The following is a 10,972-nucleotide window of genomic DNA, read 5'->3' on the forward strand; positions in this document are numbered from 1 at the left end:
CCGTCCAGCCGACGATTACGGGAGACTCGGTGGGTCCCCCCCACTTTTACACACACACACACACACACTGCCACATAACATAACTCCCTCCTCTCTCTTTTCTACAAACTCTCCTCACCTCCTCAGCCCCCATACCAAACCAAACCCATTATTATTTCTCTCACTACCCCCCTTCCCATCTTCTTTTCTCTCTCTACAATCACCTCCTCTCGTCCATGGCTTCCACGCGCGAGGGCCACTACAGGGGGGTGAGGAAGCGTCCATGGGGCCGTTACGCCGCCGAGATACGCGACCCCTGGAAGAAAACACGTGTTTGGTTGGGCACTTTCGACACCCCTGAGGAGGCTGCCTTAGCCTACGACGGCGCCGCCAGATCCCTCCGCGGCGCCAAGGCCAAGACCAACTTCCCAGCGCCTGCATCGGGACTGTCCCTTGACCTCAACCTGCCGTCCGACCACCGGTGGATTGCGCCGTCCGGCAGACTCGTGATCAACGACTTCCTCCACACCGGGGTGCTCAAAGATGTGAATCCTCAGGGCAATGGCGGCCAGGTGCCTGCCACCGCCGGAGCTCCAGTGGCTGAGGCAGACGCTCCGGCGAAGTATTTTGGGATTGTGAAGCGCGGGTTGCCTATAGACTTGAATGAACCTCCGCCTCTCTGGATGTAGGCATTCTCCTTTTTCTTTTTTTGGGCTCAGCTGGCTGGGTATCGCTAGGTTACGATTTTCTTAGCAAGTCCTCATGATGTTAATGGTTTTGGACAAACGGAGATTTTCTTAACTTAGCAAAAGTCGTTGTGATCAGACGAAATATCACATCGCTTGTACATATTTGGTTTCCGAGGTTCTTATTACTATGATAATTATCATGAGACTGAATTACCGGAGTTGTGTTCCGGAGAATGCCCTTTTTCTCCTTTAATGAATGGCGTAAAATTTTTCACTACAGCCCTTGAAATCCATGCACAGTTCTGGTCTATACTGAATTACATTTTTATGGTTGTCGGGGCTGTTAACATGAACAATTGAGTGGATGAAGCAGTTGTTTAGGCAACGGTTAAGCTGTGTTTGTCCCACTAATCCAAATCTCAAAATCGATAATCAGTAATTAATTATTTAATGCTTGACACCAACATTGATTTGGATGTGAGTGTAGGCAGGCACACATGGATATGTTTACACGCACAACTATTCTGGTGGCTCGCGCGCCAACCAACAAGAGTTGAGAAAAAGCTGTAAGAAAAAAAAAACAAAGGATGAGAGTAGGGTGATGGAAAAAGATGGAGGAAAGCAAGCGTGTGGGCATGACAATAATAATAATAATAATAATATAATGGGATGTGGGTTGGGGAGTGATTGGTAATTTTCATAGGGAGAGGGTGAATCGTACAAAGTTGTCGCGGGGTGAGGCAGTATACACTTTGTATGAACACAGTATATTCATTGCGGTTGGATTTGTTTGGAGGGGATATTGGGGTTTCGGTTCACGTGGGTTTGAGCCCTATGGAAATGCCCGTCATTTACCTGCCTGTCCTTCACACCACTTTGTTTGTGGGTAGGTCTCAATTTCTGCCTATATAAAAACATTATTCCTAATTATACACTGATATTTATACAATCATTCAAAAATAAAAAGATTTTGATTTAACTTGAGGGTATAAATTTAAATAGTAGAATAATGATTTAGATTTTATTTTATTCGATTCAATGGTTTATCTTAAAGTACATATATGTATATCATTAAAATTACGTCATACATATTCATATACATATGTAAAAAACATATTGCCCTTCTTCGAATATTGATCAATTATATATGATAATATGCGGAGATCTTTATGTGTAAAAAAAACAAGATAAAATTAGAAATTGACTATTTTAAGGAGATGTAAAAATTATGATTAGGTGGATTGTATTTACAGGGTGTGAGCTCAGCTGTTAAATAAGTATTAAGAATACGCAAATATTAGATGCATATAAGGTAGTTAGAGAAAGAATAATGAAGATTGACATGAATAAAATTGTTTGCAAGGAGGAGAGAGAGGAGATAGAAACGAGATATGATGGATGTTAGGACATTGATGTATGGTGGGGGACCAAATTGATTTATGCCCAGAATTTGGTGGTGCAATTGAAAATGGATAAAGTTTGGAGAATGGAAGACGTCATAGTTAAAGGGTTTCGGACGCGTGGGTCATGTGCATGCCGGCTTTTGAGTCTCTGTCTCCTCAGAATCTGTCGCCTTCTCCCACCCCCCTCTATATATATATATATATATATATCCCTATTATTACTATTATTATTATTTCAATAATTCTCTTATTATTTTGACTAACAGGATGTTTAGGTGACTCACTGTATAAGCATTTTAAAATATTTATAAATAGTTTTTATTTAAAAAAATTGTAAATTTTCAAAATAATATATTATGTTGTATTTTTTTGAAAAAAAGATAGGGAGTTTGTAATTTATTTTTTTAACAAATCCTGATTTTATTAATATCTTCATCAATTTTATGATCCCATTTTATTTAAATACTTCATGAACGTAGTTAGTTACTTTAAAAAATTTTTATAAAATAAATAAATTTAGCCGAATACCCTCTAAATCAAATTTATCACCTATCTAGTTTTCGAAATAATGACTTACCGACCGCAAATAATAAAGATTCATTCTTCCAATAATTAATTTTTTATAGAAGGACATACATGGAAAATTAGCCACTCAAAATTGATTAGATCTGAAATTCTAATACAAAATTAATGTAATTCCGAAAAAAATAACAAAAACAAATGAAAAGGCGATGCATGCTTTTCTCCTATGTGATGGGCTGGTAAAATAATTATTAAATAATTTATCTTTAGATTAGCGTATGGGACATAATTTAATTTCCATATCTATAATAAATTAATAAAAGAGATGGTGGATGGAGTGGCCCAAGATTTAACGTCAGTGTCAGAGAAAATTTTAATCAGCCCCCACTCTCCACAAAAAATAAAAAAACTAAAATAATAATAAATAAATATTAATTGTCTCTGAATTAATTCCCAATTCTGGTAGATTTATAGGACCAAACCTAAGATAGTGATTTGTCTTATGCTTAACGTAATTAAATATAGGGTAGCTCTAACCTATAGCAATATCTCCAGCGCTGCGCCCCTAATCGCCCCTTCCCCACATATTACCTATATCTACTACCATTCACTAAATTATTTATTTAGAATTACATTATTATCCTACAATTACGGACCATTAAACTCTGATTAATAATATCAATAATTTATGCTATGACTGTGAGTATTATCAAATCCGATTTGACATATTAATATCTTATAAAAACAAAATAATAAAATCTCAATTTTTTTTTTAATCTAGAATTTGTATCTTTTGTGGACAGATGGGATCAAATCGACTCGTTCCCAAGACCCTAGATCTCAGCCCTCCAATGGATGGCATGCCACATCATCTATTGGAGTCCCAAGCAGCATCTGCACATAATTTGATGGTTAATTATTTTTGTTGGAAATAATTCAGGCACCTTTAATGTGTTGTATTGATTTCAGGCTTATTTCATACTTTTTGAAAATATTGCACGAACGATAAAATCGAACAAAATATCTATTATAAATTATATAAATAAGGGTATTAACAAATATGAATTGAATAGCTGAATGGGCAGTAGCGAAATTTCCAAAATGGAGTCTAAGTTCATTACTAAATGTTGTCAGGTGTTTGCTACTGGCGATGCCAACTGAATATTACAATAGGGAACATTAATGATAAAGTAATTTGGGGGTGGAAAAGTGGTGCTAAAAGAGGATAAATTTATGTTTGGATGTCATAATCATGCATTCTTTAATTGTACCACCTTCTTAATTCCTTGTACCAATACGCTATTTGCATGTTTTTTTATGTGGTCCATTAATTAGGGAGGAGAAAAGACCAACAAGTATTGAAAAGGGCCGGACGCGGGCGGCCACCGTTATTAATAATTGCATGTTTATGTATACTATAATCAAGATTGGATATATTTATATATAATTAAATAATCACTATGTGTTGAACTTGTCATATTCACTCAAACAACTTTATTCACTTTAATTTTATGACCATATTATAATAAAATTATTCCGTAGAGTTGACATTAACTAATTAAAAGCATGTAGAGTAGTACGAGGGATTTGAATGAAATCAAATTATAATTATTGGGTTATAATTCAAAGTTAATATTTATGTAATGATTTTTTTACGAGTAGTCCATATCATATATGGCACTACTGCAACCTTGAGGACCATAATAGTGGAAATTATTTATTTTTTAATGAAATACAATTTATTATATTGTTTAATAATTTTAAATACATATAATTATATTTGTGATATTCGAATTGATTCATAATTTTTTAATTTTAAAAGTTTTAATTTCTTGAAATGAGATTTGAATTTAGAGTAAATTGATAGAAGTGAGGAGGGAAATAATAGAAAGAAGAATGAAAAAGTTGGGGGTAGAGAGATTGATGTCAGAAGAAAGGGTGAGGAATGACATGTAGGGGGGGGGGGGGTGAGAAATTTTGTGTAGTAAGACACGCAAGTCCCCACATTTCACAAACACTCTCTCTCACTAAACCTAATAAAGCGGCAGCAGCCGCACAGAAAAGTCTGAGATTCTCGACCCCTCAGTCCTCACCCTCACCCTCACCCGCCGCTTTCATTTTATTATTATTATTATATATATACATACAAATGCAACTATCATTCCACCCACAGCCGGCCGTCATTTCAACACTCCACCCTTCCCACCTACCAACCTGCTCATACTTTGCTTTTCTTTCTTATTATGGCCCCATTCACATGATCTTATGAGATAATTGGATAATACAATAAATTAAAATTAAATGTATAATATAAAAAATATGAAATCAATTATAGTTAGATTATTTGTAAGTTGATTATAGTGGGCGGACTCATAAATCACTCATTCCATTTAAAGTATGGGAAGTGGATTAGTAGTTAGATCTAAGCCTGGTTATTTTTATTTTAGTCCCCGTATTTTTACTTGATTTTCAAAATTTTTTATTTTTATTTTTCAAACTCGACCTCCCAATTGAAATTCTGATCATTTTTTCATTTTAAAATTGATTTTTGTAAAAAAAAAAAAAAATCCCTAAAAAATTTGGCAAGTATATTTTTCCGCATGTGTACAATGTTGATGGACTTAAACGAATGTAATAAAAGTGTACATCCTATTACAATAGAATATGTGCTCAAACTCAGGCGTATAACTATGATCAAAAAGTAAGTATTGGGCAAAGTAGAATCCCAGATATAAAATTGCGAGGGACAGTGGGAATGGGCAATGGACCACATCAATTAATCAAACCTCTGCTGCCTACGTACAGATACGTCTCTTTTTTCTTTTCTTCCTCACTCATTTAATTAATACTGAATAATATAATTTTTTAGACAAAAAACTTCCAGAATATTTAGTAGTACAACTTAATTCTTACGTCTCAGGATCTTGATTAATGAAATTCTGCGTGTCTTTAATTGTATTTATTTTTTAAATGGTAAGCGAAAGACGACGTTTTGATGGTAGATGGTGCCGGAAATGTTGAAAGTTTTAAGGAGATGGTAGCGGCGGGTAAGGGTACGTGGCGCGGTTGCGATACGGTGAATCAAAATGGGCCCGGGACAGGGACAGGGACAGGGAGGATACGATTTGCAATAGAGAAACATTGTCGGCAACAGGGGAGACTCCGCGGCTGCCTGCGTCTTACGTTAAATAATTACCCATAAACAATAATATCAATAATAATAACAGTAGCGTGAGTTTTTATTTTGGGTGTTTGTGGAATCCGAGCAGAGAGGGTGTGGGTGGCCGCCGCCATGCGTTGACCGAGGGATCATCCCCCGTTTCACCCTTCCCTCAAGTTTCCACTGCGCTCCTCAAACTTCTTTTCCTCGGACATAATTTTGACTATTCCTTACGCGCATTTTTGCAATTAAAAGAACATATGTTTGGGACTCTTAACTTTTGACTACTTAATTAATTAAATAATCCTCCCTTCCTAATTAGTCGAAATTTTATTTTTATCAGTGTCAAATTACTCGATAATTCAAGAATGTCTATTTTTTTTTATTTTAACTTTGATGAATATACTAATTAGTAACAAAACTAATGAGTTCCAAACTATATATCATTTTGTAGTTCATTAGAGGTTGAGGAATAATTGTACGTCAGAAACTAACATATATTTGACTAAAAGAAAGAAGAAACAATTTACATAATTCCCTAATATTTGTTCGTACAATCTGTCTTCATTTATATCAAACATCTTCAATTATCGTATTTATGTAATAAGATTTAGTGCCACATATATAATTTAGACAAAGAAATAATGAGTACATATAATTTTGTAAAAAGAATATATTTAAACACAGAACATAAAATCATGAATTATTAAATGGAATGAGATTAATATTATGTGAGTAATGAGAAAGTGATGGTCGGAAGAAGCAGCCGCCCTCACCTAACTCTCATCGGTTTTGGGGGGATAATGTCTATGATTTACTTTTCCCTTCTTTTTGAAAAAGAATGGAAAGCGAAATTGGTGGGTGTAATGAGGTTGGTGTCTTACACGCTGCCGCCTCACCCTCTCAACTGCCTGTCTTAATCCCACACCCCCCACCCCACCCTACCCTTTACATCACTCTCATCTTCCCACTTTTGCACACTGCTCCGTCCTGTACAGTGCCGCAACAGATCTGGATATGTGGCTCTCTTTGTTTTTCTATCTTTCACTATTTAAAATTCATTCAAAAATATAATTCAATATATTTTAATTTAGTTTCTTTTATCTTACATTAATATAAAAATATTAATCAAACATGTTAAAAGTTTTTAAAAATATATTTATTTGTAATTCAAAACGAGTTATTTTAATAAAAATATTTACGACAGAATTCTCAAACCAAATTGTGGATGTATCAAAATATATAATTCTCTAATAACAAGAGATTCAATTTGATGAGGCGAAACAACGCGACATATTTGAAAGATTTTATTCTCGAATTGAAAATTTGGTACTTTTATATGCACATTTTGCATGCAAACGCGGCTTTAAAAGTACAGAATTAAATGATGAATGAAGTGGAGGGAGATGTAGAACCTTATTTTGACTCATCATAATTCAACTATTCTTAATTTTCAATACTATATATATATATATATATATATATGTGATGGTCTATTGTGGGCTACCAAAATACCTTTCAGACTTCAAATCATTTCATACTCAACATCATTATCAGTTATTTTAGTCCACTTGTTTATACTATGGCGGAGGCCAAGTTTTCACCCATTTTTTCAGACATTAATAAAATATGTCAGGTTCCCAAAAAAGTATCTTTGTTCATATTTATAACTAATTTAAATTCTTGTATGGACCATATTTCTCGAGTTTTTAAGTATTTTACTTTTTTTTCTTGAATAAGAAAATAAGTGTATGATAAGATTCAATATATAGGATAATATTATTTAAAATTGTAGATATTGTGGAAGTAATATATATTTACAACGGCCTATGGGTGGTTCTCGTAATCTTTCTTCCAGCCCAAATATCTTGAAAATTTGTGGCGGCCCAACATTTGAATCAGAGGGGGGAGTGTGAGTGTCATGTCCTATGAATAGTTTTTAAGAATTATTACCATTTTGTGTTAATAAAAACATTGGCTTTACGGATATGCCCAAATCTGACTCGGATAAATTATCTTAAAAATTATTGATACACATTCATGCACTTATTAATTGTGTCTACAAGATAATAACTTGTATATATTAATATATGACGTGATTGGGGTAGAAACAATGTTTCTTCTAAATAAGAAGAGAGAAGTGAGGGTAACGGCAGTGAACGAATTATTCTTCCTAATCACTTTTTGGGCCATTAATTTTAGACATAGCTGTCCTCCTCAATCTTAACTGACATATTATTGTCGGCTAATTAATTCTAATTACTTCTTACAGCATAATCCTATCTTTAATTTTTGGATACTTCAGTGTAGTCCCCTCATCCTTAAATGTTTACAACTTTCTGCTCCAGTTTTTTTACGCTATTTAATTAATGCATCTAGACTTGATAATAAAATTCATTTATGGGCATACGTATTTTGTCGGTATATAAAATCATTATGTTTTTTAAAATAAGAAAAAAGGAACCTTTTTAATTAAATTCTTTTAAGTATTATTAGCTGAAAAAGAAAAAGAAAAAAGGATGAAAAATGCTGTCAAGGAAGGGACAGAAAGCAGAGTACGTGGCAGGGAATCCAACACCCGTGTTCAGACACTAGAATCACGGCACTGTCCGTACTGACGTGGACCACACGTGCCTTAACTGCACCGCCAAAATAGCCCGGTTGGTTTAAGTTAGTACTTACTACTCCTCCTAATTAATATCACCACAATTTATTAAAAATTCAAATAAAATAAAAGAGACAGAAAGTAGCAGTAATATATTTTTAATTAAATTTGTTTAAGCTAAGAGAGCAGGAAATTACATTGGGATGAAGCAGACAGAGTGTGCAGTTAATAGGACAACAGCCCCAAATCGGGTCGGGTTTTCCATTTGGGCGTCGCGGATCAAAAGGGGGAAATTAGCTTTAACTATTCACATCCAACGGTGAGCTTTTAATCACATCACAAAAACAAGCTCATCAACCAAAATTAGCCACCGTTGTGAATTAAACCATCTACATATCTTCTATTTTCTTTTTCTTTTTTTTTTTTCTTTTCGCCTCTGGGTTTTGACAAAAAGAAATAAAAATATTAATTAATTTATAGTTAATTATGATGGAGAGATTCTGGGGCCGAAGCTCAAAGATTTTCTGGCGGAGGGAGGTTGAGATCCAGATTGATGCCTTTGCTGAGCGGCGATTTGGGCAGGTCGACGACGGCGGATGATGAGTCGGACTCGCTCTGCGCCGCACTGCCGCCATGGAATTCTGCGGGCACGCGTCGCAGTTTGTTCATTAGCTCTATGATTTCTTGCCGCGACTCGGGCCGAAGGTGAAGCATCGTGTTCTGCATCGGCATGATCCTGACCAATCCACCGGCGGAGGATGCCGCGACGGCTGCGGCGGGGCGTTGGTTGTGGTTATTCTGGAAGGGAAATCTCATCCGCCGCCGGCCGAGAGTGAGGTCCAATAGTGTGGAATCCGGCACCGCCACCGCCACCGCCACCGGAGGAAATGTCTCCCGGCTGGAGGACTCCACCGAACTGCTCTGGCTTGGGCTGCGATTGTTGACCAAACCATCTGCGGCGGCTTTCTTGACGTCCGAATCTGGAGGAGGAAAGTTAGTTTTAGCCTTGGGGCCACGGAATTGGCGGGCGGCGTTGTCGTAGGCTCTGGCAGCCTCCTCCGCTGTGTCGAATGTCCCAAGCCAAACGCGGCTCTTCTTGCCGGGATCCCTGATCTCGGCGGCGTACCTGCCCCAAGGCCTCTTCCTCACCCCACGAAAGTGCATTTCATTATCACCGCCAGCGGAGGCCGCCGTCGTCCTGACCCTTGGCGCCATGACATGTACACAGTTGTACAGTTGGATGTTTGATTATTGGGAGGGGGGAAGAATTAAGGGTAAGAGATGGAGAAAAGAGCAGAGGGTAGAGGGGGAAATAAATAGAAGGTGAGATAGGAATGCCGGCCCATGAGGTGGGATTGGGGTGGGGGTAGGGGGACCCGCGAATTTACGTGGCAAGAAGGATTTGTTGGCGGCATAGTTAATTGGATACGTGGGGGTGGGAAGGAGTGTCTATGTTGTGTGTCTGACTGCTGTAAGGACTTTGCATGGCGTATTGTCGTACTATGATGCCTAATCGGCATGTGTTCCATACCTTTGGAGGTGTTTCTTGTTTTTTTCCCTCTTCCTATTTTATCCCTTTTTTTCCTTCTTTCTCACCAGCTTTCACTATTTTATATACCCTACTACCAATTCATTATATTGTTGGATTGAATTAATTATCCATTCACACTTTTTTCCCAAAAATATATTTAAAATTTATCAAAACGATTGAATTATTTGATAACAAAAAAATATTTATAGCCATTTAATATTTATTCATCACCTAATATCATCTTCATAAATACACAATAATATCATTCATTGTAAATATTCAAATTCAAAATGCAAAATTTTGAGCAATATTGGATTCCGAGGTCGGTATTAGTTTTTCTTTCCTTATTTGGTTGGTTTGGTGAGGGCAATTCTGGATAAGTTAATTATTATTTTTCTTAAAATAAAAGTAATTTTATTTTCTTGAAATACACTACAAATGATGGGAAACAAGTGATGATAAAAAGTCGGAATTTAAGGAAGTAAAGTGGAATTGATCTCACTCAAAAATATCATACACTATATTTGTTTTCATTTTCAAGTTATCTTCAAAACGAGTCAAAACATATCCAATATTTGTCATTATTCAAAAATACTTTATCTAGTTGTTTTAAACTGTTTTAGCATAAATACATACATATATATATACTTATATATATACATAAATATATATAAAAAAAGATATGATTTGACATTGAATAGTAATTTTTGTCTTTCAAAATACAACATTAAACATACAATACTTATTTTAAATTATCTTAAAAAATAAATCCAAACATACATACTATTTTTAATACATATTTATTTATTTTTATTTTTCTCTCTTTATCTAACAAAATATTTAGAAAATGAATTTAAACATTATAATAATGCCTCCCCTAAACACTACCAAATAATTTACTGTTCATTTAATAACATATTTTTATAAAATTTTAATAATTAAGTAAAATAAATTCATAAAACAAAAATATTCATACTAATAAAATTATTTTAAATTATTTATTTGATAAATTCGTACCACTATAAAGTTTGCAGTAGTTAAAAATTCTATGTACAATGGACACGTATACTTATTTAAACTAAT

The 10,972-nt window shown here is 35.2% G+C and overlaps 2 protein-coding genes across 2 annotated transcripts; one reads left to right on the forward strand and one right to left on the reverse strand.

Moving 5' to 3' along the window:
• The first annotated feature begins 30 nt into the window (after positions 1 to 30).
• On the forward strand, positions 31 to 947 carry ERF12 (ERF domain protein 12). Its single transcript, XM_011098041.3, has one exon. It carries the CDS (start codon positions 216 to 218, stop codon positions 666 to 668), a length of 453 nt encoding a protein of 150 aa, XP_011096343.1. The 5' UTR covers positions 31 to 215; the 3' UTR covers positions 669 to 947.
• Positions 948 to 8,500: 7,553 nt separating this feature from the next.
• LOC105175564 (ethylene-responsive transcription factor 4) lies at positions 8,501 to 9,656 on the reverse strand. Its single transcript, XM_088876751.1, has one exon. It carries the CDS (start codon positions 9,571 to 9,573, stop codon positions 8,872 to 8,874), a length of 702 nt encoding a protein of 233 aa, XP_088732877.1. The 5' UTR covers positions 9,574 to 9,656; the 3' UTR covers positions 8,501 to 8,871.
• Positions 9,657 to 10,972: the final 1,316 nt, after the last annotated feature.

The sequence above is a fragment of the Sesamum indicum genome, linkage group LG12 (assembly GCF_026168435.1).
Source record: "Sesamum indicum cultivar Baizhima isolate 11 linkage group LG12, ASM2616843v1, whole genome shotgun sequence".
NCBI lineage: Eukaryota > Viridiplantae > Streptophyta > Magnoliopsida > Lamiales > Pedaliaceae > Sesamum > Sesamum indicum.